We start from the raw sequence: 15,501 nt of genomic DNA, 5'->3' as shown, positions 1-15,501 counted from the left end.
CGTAGGAAAATTTTTGTTTCCCATGCGACGTTTCCCAACAGAAAGGTGGCCCACCTCCCAACTTGGGAGGTAAGCCACCTCCACCCTGGCCGCCGCACCCCTTGGGCCGCCGCCCCTCCCATCTAGGGTGGCCGCCGCGCCTCCTAGGATTTCCTAGTGTGGCCGGCCAGCCCTCCCCTTCATCCTATAAATACCCAAGGGTTTTGGGGCTCGGCACACACCGAAACTTCCACCTCTCGGCGCAACCCAGCCCTCCCTCTTCCTCCTCCTCCTCCGCGGTGTTTGGCGAAGCCCTCTCGGAGAACCACATAGCTCCACCGCCACCACACCGTCGTGCTGCCGGAGTTCTCCATCAACTTCCCCTCTCCCCTTGCTGGTTCAAGGTAGAGAAGACGTCACTGAGCTGCACGTGTGTTGAACGCGGAGGCACCGTTGTTTGGTGCTTTGGGTCTCATCTACCGCGATCTGTATCTCTACGAGTACGACTCCATCATCCGCGTTCATAGTAACGCTTCCGCTTAGCGATCATCAAAGATATGAAGATGCTCTACCCCTTGCTCATTGCTAGCATCTCCTAGACTGATCTTGGTGTTTCGTAGGATTTTTTTTTGAATTTCTCCCTTGAGCCCCAACACCGACGTGTAAGCTCGGGACCCACTATCACTAACGCCAATAGACGGAATGTACTTTAGTCTGGTCATTTGGCCTCGTCATAGTGGTTGCACCCGACGAAATGGCAAAACTAAGCACGATTGTAACTATGGGCAAAACTGAATACATGGAGGGCAATCTGATAATTAACCCTATACTTTATTATTGAAAACCTTGGTTAAAATATGATCCTAAATACAAGTAGAAGCACTAATACATTGGGACGTATTCTTTAGGGCATACCCGCAAGAAAAATATATATTCTTTAGGGCAGGTTCACCACGCACGCGCCTTGCAGGGCATGCGTGCTTTCTCTTAAGGGAGTACTAGTTGAGCTCACTGCATTTGTATCCCATTGTGTAATCTATCCGGGCGATTAATAGAGTGTGGGCATATTCGACTTAACTTTTAATAGTTTTGTTCTTCGGTAGTAAGCGAGGCGTCCATGATGACTTTGCTAATCTCAAAACATGCCGATCCAATTTTTGAAGTTGCTTGCACGCATATGATGTGTATGTTCATATGCACGAGTATCTGTGTGTGAGCCTATGTGTTTGTATTGTGTTTTAGAAAGAAAAAACGTGTGCTAGATATTCTACAATGTTTCTCAAGCTTTATACAGACTAATGTTCATACGGTTCGGAGACTAGGGTTTGTCATTGTTGCGCGGTCCCACGTGTAAGCTCCGGACCCATTTCCACGTGGTCCCACGTGTAAGCTCGGGACCCACTATCACTAACGCCAACATACGAAATGGACTTTAGTCTGGTCATTTGGCCTCATCATAGTGGCTGCGCCCGAAGAAAGGGCAAAACTGAGCACGATTGTAACTCGGGGCAAAACTGAATACATGGAGGGCAATCTAATAATTAATCCTATACTTTATTATTGAAAACCCTGGTTAAAATATGATCCTAAATACAAGTAGAAGGGCTAATAAATTGGGATGTATTCTTTAGAGCATACCAGCAAGAAAAAATATATTCTTTAGGGCAGGTCCACCACGCATGCGCCTTGCAGGGCATGCGTGCTTTCTCTTAAGGGAGTACTAGCTGAGCTCACTGTATTTGTGTCCCATTGTGTAATCTATCCGGGCGATTAATAGAGTGTGGGCATATTCAGCTTAACTTTTAATAGTTTTGTTCTTCGATGGTAAGCGACGTTGTGGACAACGAGGCCTCCATGATGACTTTGCTAATCTCAAAACATGCCGATCCAATTTTTTAAGTTGCTCGCAGTTGTATGATGTGTATGTTCATATGCATGAGTATGTGTGTGTGAGCCTATGTGTTTGTATTGTGTTTCAGAAAGAAAAAACGTGTGCCACTACATTACCGTATCATACGGCTGTTGTACGCTGCTATTCTACCATGTTTCTCAAGCTTTATACAGAGTAATGTTCATATGGTTCACACACTAGGGCTTGTCGTCATTGCGCGCTCCCGCGTGTAAGCTCCGGACCCATTTCCACGTGGTCCCACGTATAAGCTCGCGGACCAACTATCACTAACGCCAATAGACAGAATGGACTTTAGTCTGGTCATTTGGCCTCGTCATAGTAGTTGCGCCCCAAGAAAGGGCAAAACTGAGCACGATTGTAACTGAGGGGAAAACTGAATACATAGAGGGCAATCTGATAATTAACCCTATACTTTATTAATGAAAACCCTGGTTAAAATATGATCCTAAATACAAGTAGAAGGGCTAATAAATAGGGATGTATTCTTTAGGGCATACCCGCAAGGAAAATGTATATTCTTTAGGGCAGGTCCACCACGCACGCGCCTTGTAGGGCATGCGTGCTTTCTCTTAAGGGAGTACTAGTCGAGCTCACTGCATTTGTATCCCATTGTGTAATCTACCCGGGCGATTAATAGAGTGTGGGCATATTCGCTTAACTTTTAATAGTTTTGTTCTTCGGTGGTAAGCGACATTGTGTACAACGAGGCGTCCATGATGACTTTGCTAATCTCAAAACATGTCGATCCAATTTTTTAAGTTACTTGCATGCGTATGATGTGTATGTTCATATGCATGAGTATGTGTGTGTGTGAGCCTATGTATTTGTATTGTGTTATGTGTGTGTGTGTGTGTGTGAGCCTATGTGTTTGTATTGTGTTTTCAGAAAGAAAAAACGCGTGCCACTACATTAGTGTATCATACGGCTGTTGTACGCAGATATTCTACAATGTTTCTCAAGCTTTATACAGACTAATGTTCATACGGTTCGGACACTAGGGTTTGTCATTGTTGCGCGGTCCCGTGTGTAAGTTTCGGATCCATTTCCACGTGGTCCCACGTGTAAGTTTGGGACCCACTATCACTAATGCCAACAGACGAAATGGACTTTAGTCTAGTCATTTGGCCTCGTGATAGTAGCTGCGCCCGAAGAAAGGGCAAAACTAAGCATCATTATAACTGAAGGCAAAACTGAATACATGGAGGGCAATCTGATAATTAACCCTATACTTTATTAATGAAAACCCTGATTAAAATATGATCCTAAATACAAGTAGAAAGTAACTAAATCGGGACGTATTATTTAGGGCATACCCGCAAGAAATATACATATTCTTTAGGATAGGTCCACCGCGCAAGCGCCTTGGAGGGCATGCGTGCTTTCTCTTAAGGGAGTACTAATTGAGCTTACTACATTTGTATTTGATTGTGTAATCTACCCGGGCGATTAATAGAGTGTGGGCATATTCGACTTAACTTTTAGTACTCCCTCCGGTCCTTTTTTCTCTACGTCTAAGAGCAAGTATAATAAGATACAGTCAGCAGACTATAAGGATTAAAATACTATATTTTTGCTGAGTTGGATGAGAGAGAATGGAAGCAGACTCTTCGTGAAGAGCTAGCTCTAGCACGTGCTCCTAGGTGCTTTGTGAGAATGAAAGATGGGCCATATATGATAAAAGTAGTACTCTTTTATAGCTAACTATTGTACAAGTTAGCTATAAGATGGGCTATAAGATAACTTATAGCCAGCAGTTGGCTATACTATTAACCATACTCTAAGGCTGACCATAGTGGGGGTATCATAGCTAGTAACATAGTCTTGCGACTAGCAAACATGGTGATGTGACAAATAATTAAAGAAGAGAGAGAGGATTAGAGTAATATAGGTAGATACCGTGACATGTTAAATGCTATGCTACTATGTGTCATGCATGTCAATAAATGAGATCATCTATGATACTAGTTTATGTTACTATGCACTATGAAGGTAGTATCATACAATAGTAACATATGCATGATACTACTATATGTTACTCTTCACTATGAGCAGCCTAAGGAAAAAGAAAAAGCACGAATACCAAGGAGGGACTGCATGCATCTTTTTTAGACCATATTGCCCTGATAGATGCATTGGAAAGATGCGGTAGTTTAATTGTTGTATGCAACCGGTCAATAGCTGCATGCAACTGATTGGGAGACTCCGTCGGTCCCCTTTCCTCTTCCCCACGCGCATGGCCTGGGCCCATCTGCATGTTGTGCTGGATTGGTTGGAAACCTGCTGCAGCTCCCCATGCGTCTGTTAATTACTAAGGCAGATGCGGGGCACTAACGAAAAATAGCGCAAGAAAGAGGGGATGCGTAGACTAAATAGGAAAAAACTGAAAAAAATTATATGCAGAGAAAAGAGGAAAGGAGGGAGTATTTTTGTTCTTTAGTGGTAAGCGATGTTGTGGACAACGAGGTGTCCATGATGACTTTGCTAATCTCAAAATATGCCGATCCAACTTTTTAAGTTGCTTGCAGTCGTGTGATGTGTATGTCCATATGCATGAATATATGTGTGTGTGAGCGTATGTGTTTGTATTGTGTTTCACAAAGAAAAAACGTTTGCCACTGCATTAGCGTATCATACGGCTGTCGTACGCAGATATTCTACAATGTTTCTCAAGCTTTATACGGACTAATGTTCATAGCTCTTCGCATCCAAATCAATGGTCTTCTCTCGCCGCACACCGTTTCCGTCGTCGTAAGTCGTACGAGAGTAACAGAATCTAGTCTTTCTTGCTGAGGAGATCAAAGGACACCATGGGTTTCCTGCAGCTCTTGGAGCACGCTTCCTGCACAAACAACCACAACACCACTCTGTTGAGAGAGAAGAAAAACAAGGCACGCCGATATCCACCCATGCAATTGCGCAAGGAATTCGTCCTGTCATTTGTGTCTATTTTGTCGTGATGACAGTGAGGAGATGCGTGTGGTAAGACTGACCTGCGTGGCGTAGGCTAGGTGCAGCAGCGTCGCCTCCGCCCACGGCCGGCCGATGAACTGGAGGCCGACGGGGAGACCTCCCCTGTCGTACCCGACCTGCATTCAGATTTCGTCAAAAATGACGGGGAGCCCGTGTCAGTTGGCCTCTGCGCAAGCTGTATCCTGTATGTATGAAGCTGAAGCACCCTGACAGGGTGAGTTGATAGATGCGCACCGTGACGGTGATGGCCGGTAAGCCGAGGAAGTTCCCAGCTATGGAGTACCTCGAGATCGCGGCTGTTATTTGGGTGCAACAACAAGACAAGGAGTTAGCACGAACATTGCTGCAGCCACCCACTAGGCTTGTTGCAGGTTTGAGACACCCGAGTCTCACCGGAAACGTGGACGACGATCGTACCTGCGTTTATGTAGTCGAGCTCTCCGGTGCGCAGCGCGTCGTCCTGCAGAGCGTACGCGGTCACACTGCACCCACAGGAAAATGCGGTGGTGGTGAGGATGCCACGAAGAAACGATGATGGACGACGTGAACAGCTAGCTGAACTAGACGCACCCGGTCATGGGCGTGACGATGGCGTCGGCCGTCTCGAAGATCTTGTTGTGGAAGTACATCTGACGGTTCCTGTGAAGCACGCACGTTCATAAAGCTCTCAACATCATACTACTGCCATCCATTCAGAAAAAAACCTACTAGTAGTACTAGTAGTCTACTACAAAAACAGAACGAAAACGTGGTCCGAATGTGTGCACTCACCGAATCCGCTGCGCGTTGAGGTAAGCCCTGCTGCTGAAGGAGCCGTAGGCGCTCAGCGCGATCCTCACGTCCCACCCGATCTCAGACTTGTCACTTGCAGCATGCATGCATGCATAAATCCATTCAACTTATTACAGCACTACTACTGTAGTATACAAGGAGAAAGAAACTAGGAGCAGCTCAAAACCCCTGTGACTCACAGTTTGTCGAGGTATTTGGTGGCGAGGGAAGCGGAGCACTCGGAGCCCATGGTCACGTAGTGCGCCAGCCGCATCTCCTCCACCTCAGGCACCGTCACATCCACGGTCTTGCAAAAACGTGGAGTATTATTTCAGAGAAATGGGTTGAAATCCTGTTGTCATTTCCAGTCAGAAACTCCCAACAAGTACCTCCCACCCGTAGTGCGCGCGAAGGATCTGCAGAGCCTTGTCGCAGCAGCCTCGGATGTCCTCGGAGCTGTCGTTGAACCACTGCGTTCAGAATGCCAGTTGTTATTACTATGCTGCATCTGTTCATCATCAGGCTCCGCTTGAATCATTTTGTATCTGATGATGATTGATGATAGAGATGCTCACCTTTCCGTATCTTGCTAGCCTGATGTTAGGCATGGAACGGGTGGATGCCAGCAACGGCAGATTCAGCCGGGGCTGCAAATGGATGGAGATTTAAGCCTGCAAATTTAGCTGAATGCCTCTCATCCAGCAAAAGTAACGAAATTACCTGACAGTGAGCTGGTCTAGACTGATCAACCATGGCCGCGTAGCTGAAAGATCAGTCAGTCACATGCATGGTAAGATTAGGAGAATGCAGGTACAGCAGGATCAACCATTTTCAAAAAGTAATACTAATAACAAAACTACTCCTAGTTTATGCAAGAAGAAGCGTGGAGCCACTGACGCGACAAGTGCGTCCTCGACGGTCGCCGCCAAGATCCCCGGCACCCCCACCGTCCAGTTCAACGGCAGAAGCCTGAGTTAAAACAGCAGCGCACTCGTCACTACACGTGTCAAGTGCACATGGAAGAAGCAGCTAGGCCATGTGTTAGCTACGGCACCCGGAGTTGGAGAGCCGCCCGGCGGTGGGCTTGAAGCCGACGACGCCGCAGAGCGCGGCGGGCATGCGAACGGATCCTGCAAACAAACAATGGCGCAAGCATCACAGGCACAGGCACGGAACGATTCAGGTAGCGTTGCATGCAGGCAGATCTCGCCGCAGGTTGAAAGCTGTATAGAAGGAGCACACGCACCGCCTCCGTCGGCGCCGAGGGCGACGGGGCAGAGGCCGGCGCAGACCGCGGCGGCGGACCCGCCCGACGAGCCGCCCGACACCCTGCCGGTGTGGTAGGGGTTCCTGGTGGAGCCGTGGTGCGGGTTGATGCCGCTGGTGCCGGCGCCGAGCTCGTGCATGTTGGTCTTGCCGGCCAGCACGGCGCCGCAGGCCCGCAGCTGCGCCACGCAGGCCGCGTCCGCCACGCACGGCCGCATCTTTCCCAGCCAACTCGTGCCTCCTGCGCGCCGTTCAAAACACTTGTTTTGTAATTCTACCATTCTTGTAAGACTTGTCATGCAAGAGAGCCAAGCGCAAGCGATTGACCATTCATATCTTCGCATTAAACATGACTATTGTTCTCCTCAAAAAGAAAACATGACTATTAAGAGAGCCGCGCGGCTCTCCTGCGTTTCAAGATGTAAATTTGCACCGTAAGGTGTTAGTATTTTACGTCTCTTAAAGACGGAGATGTAAAAAAAATGCATATGAACCATTTGTTGAAACTTTTTTTTGTCTGAGAAGATCTAAACATTGATTATTTTTATATATAAACCGTCTATTGAAGATGTTCTTTTAACACACATCTGTGCAACACAACACAGTAATAGCATATGTTAGGCTAAAAAGCAAAAACGTTGCGGGTGATAATTTTACCAGTGGTTTGGTAGGGCAGGCAATCGATCTCGTCCTTGACTGCCACCAGAACCCCATCCATGGCAGACAGAGGCGCCCCTGCAATGCACAGCACATCACACGTAAAATAACAGAAAAATGACGCACGCATATAGTACTGCTAGCATTTTTCTTTCTCTTTTCATTTTATGCATATACAGTCCAAGCAACAAATGAGACCAATGTGTATGACTGCCCGAATGCGCCATGAATTCTACAGATGAGAGCGCGATGCACTGCCGACTGCTTTCGCCTCCGACGGCATGAATTCTATGCATGTCACTGCCCGAATGCCCCATGAATTCTACAGCACAACGACCTGAACCGTACGTCACTTGAGTTGGTACTCTTCTTCTCCGAGCAATTACTGCTCTGCTCTGCTCCTCCGCAGGATTCAGGACCATGGACGCGTACGCACCGCACCAGTGTCTCCAGATCGACCATGCATGGGCATTGGGCTGGGTTCATGTGAATTTCCTGCCAGCTTCGAGGCTTGCTGAACCTGCAACGACGAGCAACTCGCTCCACTGCTCTTGAGAGACCTCACGCACGAGCAGAGCAGTGGAGCCCGGCAATGGCGATGCCACCGTTGGCTTGGCTGCTGCCTGCACTGCCCAGCCACCTAACCTTTCACATGTGATGGAGTTGAGCGGGACCACGGAGGAGAGGAGGTGTGAAGGCAAAGACAGCGGGGCATCATCTTCTTCCCATCCGTAATGGCGGTGCCGCTGCCACGCCATCCTTGCGTTGAGCCGGCGATGGCCCTACTGCTTAAATGTCGCGGCGATCGCCTCGCTGTCACCGGCCCGGCCGCGGCGGCGTACGTACGTACGTGGGAGTGATTGGTTGGACCGGAGAAACGAGGCATAATGTTTTGGTATATGCTGAGGTATACCTTGGTGGTATCTGAGGGCGGACTCCTCGGCCTGCCTGACGATGTCTTGGGGGTCGTAGCTGATGAACAGGGCCATGTCGAGGTCGGGGCCCGAGCACTCCTCCACCGCCGCCAGAAACCTCCTCGCCACCTGCGAATCGATCGAAATGGGATCAATGGCCATGTGTTGCAATCACGCGGCTACCGGATACTCGCATGATCAAGTGGTGGCTGCAGTCAGTGCGTGCGGTGCGTGGAGTGACACGGAGCAGATGAGATGTTCACCATGACCGGAGTGATCTCTCCTGAACTGTATGCCCTGGTGAAGTCCCGGATCGTCCAGCGCCTGAATCCCGGCGACGACGGGTCGGCGAGGCCGGGTAGGCAGCCGACGGCCTCCTGGGCGCGCTCCGCCGGCGACCACCCGGGCTTGGCCAGGCTCACGTTCTGCTCGGGGATGTCTGCAGTAACAGCGGACATGACTATAAGTTAATTAAAACCAATCTTTGTCTAGGAATTTGTCATGCCATTGGAGTTGGAGGTCATTAGGAAACGGCCCCAACTCACCATGCCAGGTGTGAGCCGGAGTGAACAATGGCGGCTCCGTGATCTCGGCGTCGGAGACGAGCTGCAGTGTCAAGTCAAATTCAGTGTCAAGCTCTAGTTCCCGAGTTGTCAACTCAGATGCGAAGAAGGTCTTGTTTGTTTGATCACCACCTTGTTGACGAGGTTGTCTTTCTTGAGGACGTAGAGCACGGCGGAGCCGAGGACGGGCGTCTCGAGGACCCACGCCAACATCTTCACCGGAAGACCGGCCACCCGAGGAGCTGAAGAAACGCAAAGAAGCAAAAGATTCAGCTAGCAGGAGCACAGAAATCGCTTCTTTCCGGCGTTCAAAATGCGCGCGACCATCAATCAAATCGAATCAAATCGGGGAAGAAGAAGGAGAAGAACCTTTGACGATGGGACTGATGTAGTGCTCGTCGCTGTCGGGGCCGAGGTCGACCTCGGCCGCCGGCTTGTACACCTTGGGAGCGGAGCAGACGAGGCCCATGGTGGATGTGCCGTTCCGGTGAATGGTGATGGGATGGACGTGAGTAAGAGACTGGCTGGCTGGGGGAGCACGGGCTCGTAGTAGTTCGTTACTATTCACGTGCTTACTTTGTGTCGCGGCCTAGGTCGGTCGTTTTAGAGTCCACGCACGGCCAAGTCAATAATGTAGAAACAGGCCGCCATCGTCTACCGTACATGGCTTGATTGGCATTGTTATTACTCCCTCCATCCCAAAATAAGTGTCTCGAACTTAGTATAACTTTGTACTAGAGCTAGTATAAAATTAAGACACTTATTTTAGTACGGAGAGAGCACTAGGTAACTCACCAAATATGCATGTACTTTGGACTTTAAATTGTCTTGTACAGATTGATGGGCAAAGTGACATCTACCGTCAACTGTGGCAAGCCCGGCCATTGGTGAGAACTCAAAAGGTATATTTTAAAAAGGCACCTTAATTGTGGTTTTACCTTTGCGGATGGAGTGTGCATCTGTGGCAACCAATGAACACCGAAACACCAAGAAAACAACAAGGAGAAGCAAGATCAAACCAATGGTTGGATCGGATGAAACCCAACACCTAAGAGGTCAGGGGTCATCGCCTTTTCAAACAACCCAATGAAAATGGTTGAGTGCGCCACGATGATAGAGGCTGGATGTCACACTAATTTTCAAAGAAAAGAAAAAAAGTAATCGCAGTTTTGCTGGTTGGTCTTTTTTTTTAGTCCTGGGTAACATTTTAGTGCACGTGCAGTGCACTACTACTAAGCATCTGCATCTAGCGAAACACCGATCATCTAATGACAGACAGGACCGAAAATGACAGAGAGCACAAATCCAAAAGCGGACCGTCAACTTCCTGTAAACGCACACCGAATCTACCCCCAGGTGACAACTGAGCTCACAACAACATCCAGGAACAGTTAGATAACCTATGCACAATCTCTTACATCACATCTCACTTCCTTGCCCTGCTCCTGTAGCTACCCATAGACGATAAACCCCCCGAGAACACCGAGCGCCGCGACGACGGGGACTGGGCCAGAGGAACGGGCGAGACGCAGCCCCCGTTGCTCCTTGGGAGATCCAGACCATACGATTCATCGGCGACCGGCGAAGTGCCGTCTTCTCTGAAGTCCAGCAGCCTGTCCTTTGATTCCAGCTTGTCAGGCTCGGTCATCACGCTGTCGAGGTCCGTCAGCGATTTCAGCTGAAGCCCGAGGTTGGCGATCGTCTTCTGGCACTCTGCGAGCTTCCCTGCAGCGCTGGCGACCTCTTTCTCCTGAGATGAAGATGATATATACCTTGAGAGGGGTGCTTAGAATCTACGTACTAGGCTAGTAGCTTGTATCAATCATGTTTAACCATTATATGTATACGACACAATGCTAGTTATTTTGGCCCAATGTCATGAACTATTAAAATGTTTACCTGCTTGAACTTCAGGTCTCCATTTGTGTTGGCGAGTCGCCAAAGTTTTGCCTCCCGACTATCCCTTGACAGCTGAGCCTCCAGTTTGCGGCATTTCGCTTCATACTCTTCTGAGAGCAGCTTCTCCTGCTCAATCTTCCCTTGTAGCAAGCTCACCTTGTTTGTCAGTTTCGCGAGTTCCAGGTTTGCTTCTTCAAGTTGACTCCCCATTGCCTTTCTCCCTGACACTGCATCCTCTGCCTTGGCAGTGAATTCTACCAGCAACACACTCTGCTCTTTCAGCCTCACTTCCAGTGACGACACCTTCTCCTGGAGTTTCATGGTCTCCTGGTGCGCAGACTCAAGCTCAGACCCCAAAACCTTTCTGATGCCCTCAACTGCCTCCAATTGCATCTTGACCTCCGAAGAATATTCTCTCTCCTTTGCTGCATCAGACTCCAGTGCATTCACCGTTACGTGCAGCTTTGCGATTTCTGAGTTTGCTACCAGGAGCTGAGCCTCTAATGATTCTTTGGCGGACTCCACCGAAAGTGTTCTCTCTGATTCAGTCTTCATAGCCTCTAGTTGTGCCACGAGCTCTTTGTGAGACATCTTCCCCTTCTGCACCTCACTCTCCAATGTTTTAATAATTCCTCTTAGTTGCCCAATTTCTGTGCTTGCGGATCGCAGCTGTGTCTCTAACGTGTCTTTAGCTGCCTTTGCCATGTCTGCGTCTGCTTTGTGCTGCGCAGACAGGGTTTTCTCTGCATCAATCTTCTCTTCCAAGGCTGCCACCATCTTGCGAAGATTTGCTACCTCTGCAATAGTTGATTCTAACCGCAACTCCAACTCCTTGCTATCCCCAGTTTCTTCCAGTGAAGTCACCACACCCTGAAGCTTCTCAACTTCTGCTGACTTTGATTCCAACTGCAATGCCAATGACTTCCTCTCACCATCTAACTGTTCAGCTTGTCCTAAAGCAGCATCTTTGGACTCGTTTGCCAAGTTTAACTGCATCTGCAGGTCAACCAGCTTACTGTTAGCTGCCATGAGAGTGTCACATGACGTGTCAAGCTGATTTCTAGCCTCTGCAAGGGCCATTTCAAGCTCTTTTTTATCATGTTCAATCCTTTCAACCTTTGCTTGCAAATCCATAACCTGGTGCTGTAGGGCTTCAGTTTCACCTCTTGAGATATCTCTGGTCACAGCCCGGTCAGAATCAGTTTCTGTTCCAAAGCTAGAGCTCGTGTGATCTCCTTCAGGCAATGCGGCCAGCTTTTCCATCTCAAGAAAATCATCCATTAGGTCAATCTCAACAGTATTGTTTACAAGTTCTCTTGTGCCCTCATTGCCGGTTTTGAATTGATCGAGTTCTGCTATCAGAGCTGAGGCCCACATATCAGAATTTTTTATATCACTGTCAACAGCTAGCATATGCTCCCCACTATCAGACTGGCTGTCAGTCAGAGATTCCATGCAGGCATTGTTTGGAACAGGCCTAGAAGAATCATTGGCTAAGGAGGTTCTACGTGTCACATGGCGCAACCTACGGCATTCTGCCTCGACTCTTGTAATTTTTTTCACACTTTCCAAGTGTTGTTTGCTCGCTGTCTCTGCTGCTTGGCTGCTCAAATCTCTTTCCAGTGCGAGCACCTTCAATTCCTTGGATAGTGTGAGCAACTCGATCTTGAGATCCTTGCATTCTTTTTCTGCTACCTTAAGTTTTTCCCGCAGATCAGAGGCTTCAAGCTGCTGTTGCAGGTCAGCCATATTGTTCTGGAGCTCAGACATCTCAAACTCCAATTCCTGGGACTTCTTAGCAACTGCATCACGGATTTTCTCCTCTTGTTCTTCTCGTGCCTGGCGAAGCTGCCTGACACATTCCTTGAGGGCACCATCCAAGTGGCTGACTTGATCCTCCAAAGAGGCATTCTTCAGAGATGAAGCATCAAGTAGCCGCTTCAGATTACTAACTTCAACTTCAGCATGCTCCCAACCTACAAATAAATCACAAAAATGAGTTAACTACTAGTACAATATACTAATTAATAAATTTCTGTTCATGTCATTCTAAATTTGCTCAAAGAGCATGCAAAAATAAAAATAATCTATGAGTTTAGTAGTGATTCTGAATAAAGAGAGAGAATTACTGGCTAACATGAATGCGTGCAATCTAACATGAAAAAAACAATACCTGCAACAGCATCTTCGGCAACTTTTGCATGCTGCTTCACCAAGTCCTCTTTAGCACTGACAGTCAACAGAGCAGCAGAGAGCTTCTCAGTTAAACTCTTCACAGAATCCTGCATATCAGCATTTCCTACATTTGTAAAGACCACTGGCGGCGATAGTTGACCATGCTGTGGGGAAGAATCATATGGCCCATTTGTCCATGTTAGCTTCTCATTCAATGATTTTCCTGCTTCAGTTTCTTGGGTTTCATCGTATCTAATTCTTGAGGGCGCTTCAGGTGATTGGTCATGATTGGGGGAACCACCGATGGAGATAGGTTTTGTATCCTGTATTTGCCAAAAGTGAACAAAGTGAGTATGTTTTCTGCAAAGCATTTGCCGAAAAAATTGAAATTTACGAATAGTCTACAAAAGCCTCAAGGCATCTAATCACTGTACCAGATGAGTCATTCCTCCCAGCTCCCAGCTCCTCTTTTTGAGAAGTCGAGTTAGGCAATAGTAATCTTCTAAACCAACGTAGTGGAAATCAAGCTTGAGACCTGTTACATAACCAGCAATTATCTTAAAACTCAGATAATAACTGAATCTGAAGCAAATTCTACACATTCAGCTCTATCATAGCAATAGCAGTATGAAATTCATTGAGTACCGCATAAGTCATCGATATAGCCATGCAAACGTTTAAACTAAACCGTACAGTTTTGACCAGTAACAGTTTCAACTGTGACCTCAGTATTCAAGTGTAGCACAACTTTGGTCCTGTATGATTAGAGATGTTTTCCTTTTTCTAAACATGTATTGGGGAACCTAACTATCTAGGACCAAAAGATAGGAAACAAAGAACTTTGAAAATTAAAATTATAGATAGAATTAGTTATATTAATTTCTGTGAGTTATACTTATATAATACTCCCTCCGTCCCACAATATAAGAGTGTTTTGCAAGCTAACTGGGAGTAATTTTTAATAAAAATATATCACTACCTGATACAGTAATCAAAATCAGATATTGCATGACAGCTTAAAGATACTCCCTTCCCCCATTTAAAAATAGAAGACCTGCAGTTTTTGCGATCTACTAAAAGAATATGATACGTGCATGTAGAATTGATAAGCTTTTCTCTCTTTTGCCCACATTTATATCTCTTCAGCATTTATGGCTAAACATACATGGTACCACCTCCGTCACGGTTTAGAAGGCACGGTTAAGTTTGCATGCATTTCCACAACACACAAGGTTTAAGGCACATTGCATTTACTCCTAGCAGCTAATTAGTACTCCGTTGTACTTCTTCTATATGCATGCGTAGTGTGAATGCTATTTTTTAACTCATTTTACAACCAATCAATAATCACCTAGGTTCTAGAGAATTTCCATGCACGCCTTCTAAACCGTGACGGAGGGAGTAACTAATCTATGTCATAATGTCAAGATAACAGCACCATATGGCTACGATGGCCATTTCCCTCTACTATTAGAAATGAGATGGAGGATGCAGATAGCAATCATTGATAATCTCAAGATAACAACACCATGACCATATATCTCATAATCTCAAGATAACATACACGGCAACTAATCTATGTCCTAATCTCTTAGTGTCCTTGATTCCGGTACAGACCAAAATACGCCTTATAAAATAAAATGGAGGAAGCGGATTCATTAATAAGTTAACATAGTTCATCAAGAGTTCAAGATTGCCACTCCTTCATTGATGTCCCCCCCTGAACTCGTTGAGTTAAAATGCGAACTGTGTTAGGATGAAAGAAACAAAAGCAGTTGAACCTCCATCCGAAGACCTCAACAGTTCAAGATTTTCATTTCAAGCTAGTAATGTTACGAGTGTCCAGCTAGTTCTCCCTCTCTTTATGGTAAAACGTAAAACCAAAGCTGGTTGTTGCCCCAACAAGGTCTTGGACAAACAGCTAAAAACATGTAGAAAAGGCAATGGATAAACTATATCGGAGCAAGTAAGGCTAGTATTGAGAAAAGCTCAACCCAAAACCTGTTTTTTCTCTAATTAGGGAAAACACACGACTAAGAGAAACTTCCTATAACTACTATACTCTACCAGATGCGTCGTTTATTAGTGTAACTGTGGTTCAGAAGAAAAACATTGCAACCTTCTAAAATCTTATAAACAGGAGCACTCAGACACAGTCCAGCTACTGCAGTGTCTTGCTATGTACTGTACTAACATCTAACAAGACATTGTTATTACTTATTAGCAATTTAGCATGCTACTTGTAAGTCTGGTTTGTAAGAATGTTTTCATCAAACAGTACAGTAACGTCTGATTATGTCCCACTAGAAACAGGTCAAAGTGAAGCTGAATGTTCCACAAATCTGTCCAAGACCGCAAATGACATATTGGTTGAGATGCCAATGGTAACGCATTG

General features: G+C 46.7%; 2 protein-coding genes across 2 annotated transcripts; both read right to left on the bottom strand.

The window, feature by feature from the left end:
- Positions 1 to 4,393: 4,393 nt before the first annotated feature.
- Positions 4,394 to 9,586, bottom strand: LOC123447978 (fatty acid amide hydrolase-like). The gene is made up of 19 exons (XM_045124731.1): positions 9,402 to 9,586; positions 9,165 to 9,274; positions 9,015 to 9,075; positions 8,733 to 8,908; positions 8,469 to 8,598; positions 7,556 to 7,633; positions 6,879 to 7,139; positions 6,687 to 6,762; positions 6,530 to 6,601; positions 6,353 to 6,395; positions 6,208 to 6,279; positions 6,022 to 6,102; positions 5,833 to 5,939; positions 5,633 to 5,725; positions 5,432 to 5,500; positions 5,279 to 5,343; positions 5,096 to 5,157; positions 4,882 to 4,977; positions 4,394 to 4,730 (listed from the first exon to the last, which is right to left on the bottom strand). Exons 1-19 carry the CDS (start codon positions 9,499 to 9,501, stop codon positions 4,665 to 4,667), a joined length of 1,818 nt encoding a protein of 605 aa, XP_044980666.1. The 5' UTR covers positions 9,502 to 9,586; the 3' UTR covers positions 4,394 to 4,664.
- Positions 9,587 to 10,168: 582 nt separating this feature from the next.
- On the bottom strand, positions 10,169 to 13,635 carry LOC123447977 (filament-like plant protein). Its single transcript, XM_045124730.1, has 4 exons — positions 13,541 to 13,635; positions 13,105 to 13,429; positions 10,932 to 12,907; positions 10,169 to 10,782 (listed from the first exon to the last, which is right to left on the bottom strand). Exons 1-4 carry the CDS (start codon positions 13,550 to 13,552, stop codon positions 10,459 to 10,461), a joined length of 2,637 nt encoding a protein of 878 aa, XP_044980665.1. The 5' UTR covers positions 13,553 to 13,635; the 3' UTR covers positions 10,169 to 10,458.
- Between the last annotated feature and the right edge of the window lie 1,866 nt (positions 13,636 to 15,501).

The sequence above is a fragment of the Hordeum vulgare genome, chromosome 4H (genome assembly GCF_904849725.1).
Source record: "Hordeum vulgare subsp. vulgare chromosome 4H, MorexV3_pseudomolecules_assembly, whole genome shotgun sequence".
Taxonomy (NCBI): domain Eukaryota; kingdom Viridiplantae; phylum Streptophyta; class Magnoliopsida; order Poales; family Poaceae; genus Hordeum; species Hordeum vulgare.
Note: the sequence above shows the minus strand (reverse complement) of the source record. Positions and strands in the feature narration are given on the sequence as shown.

Bases quoted from the DNA above. Each gene is read 5' to 3' on its own strand.
- LOC123447977 (XM_045124730.1), bottom strand. The intron at 12,908-13,104 runs GTATTGTTTTTT...ATTTATTTGTAG, and splicing joins TGCCGAAGATGCTGTTGCAG to GTTGGGAGCATGCTGAAGTT. The intron at 10,783-10,931 runs GTAAACATTTTA...TCTTCATCTCAG, and splicing joins GAGACCTGAAGTTCAAGCAG to GAGAAAGAGGTCGCCAGCGC.
- LOC123447978 (XM_045124731.1), bottom strand. From the start codon at position 9,501: ATGGGCCTCGTCTGCTCCGCTCCCAAGGTGTACAAGCCGGCGGCCGAG. The intron at 8,909-9,014 runs GTGAGTTGGGGC...CTGTTACTGCAG, and splicing joins TCCGGCTCACACCTGGCATG to ACATCCCCGAGCAGAACGTG. The intron at 4,978-5,095 runs GTGCGCATCTAT...ATCTGAATGCAG, and splicing joins TACCGGCCATCACCGTCACG to GTCGGGTACGACAGGGGAGG.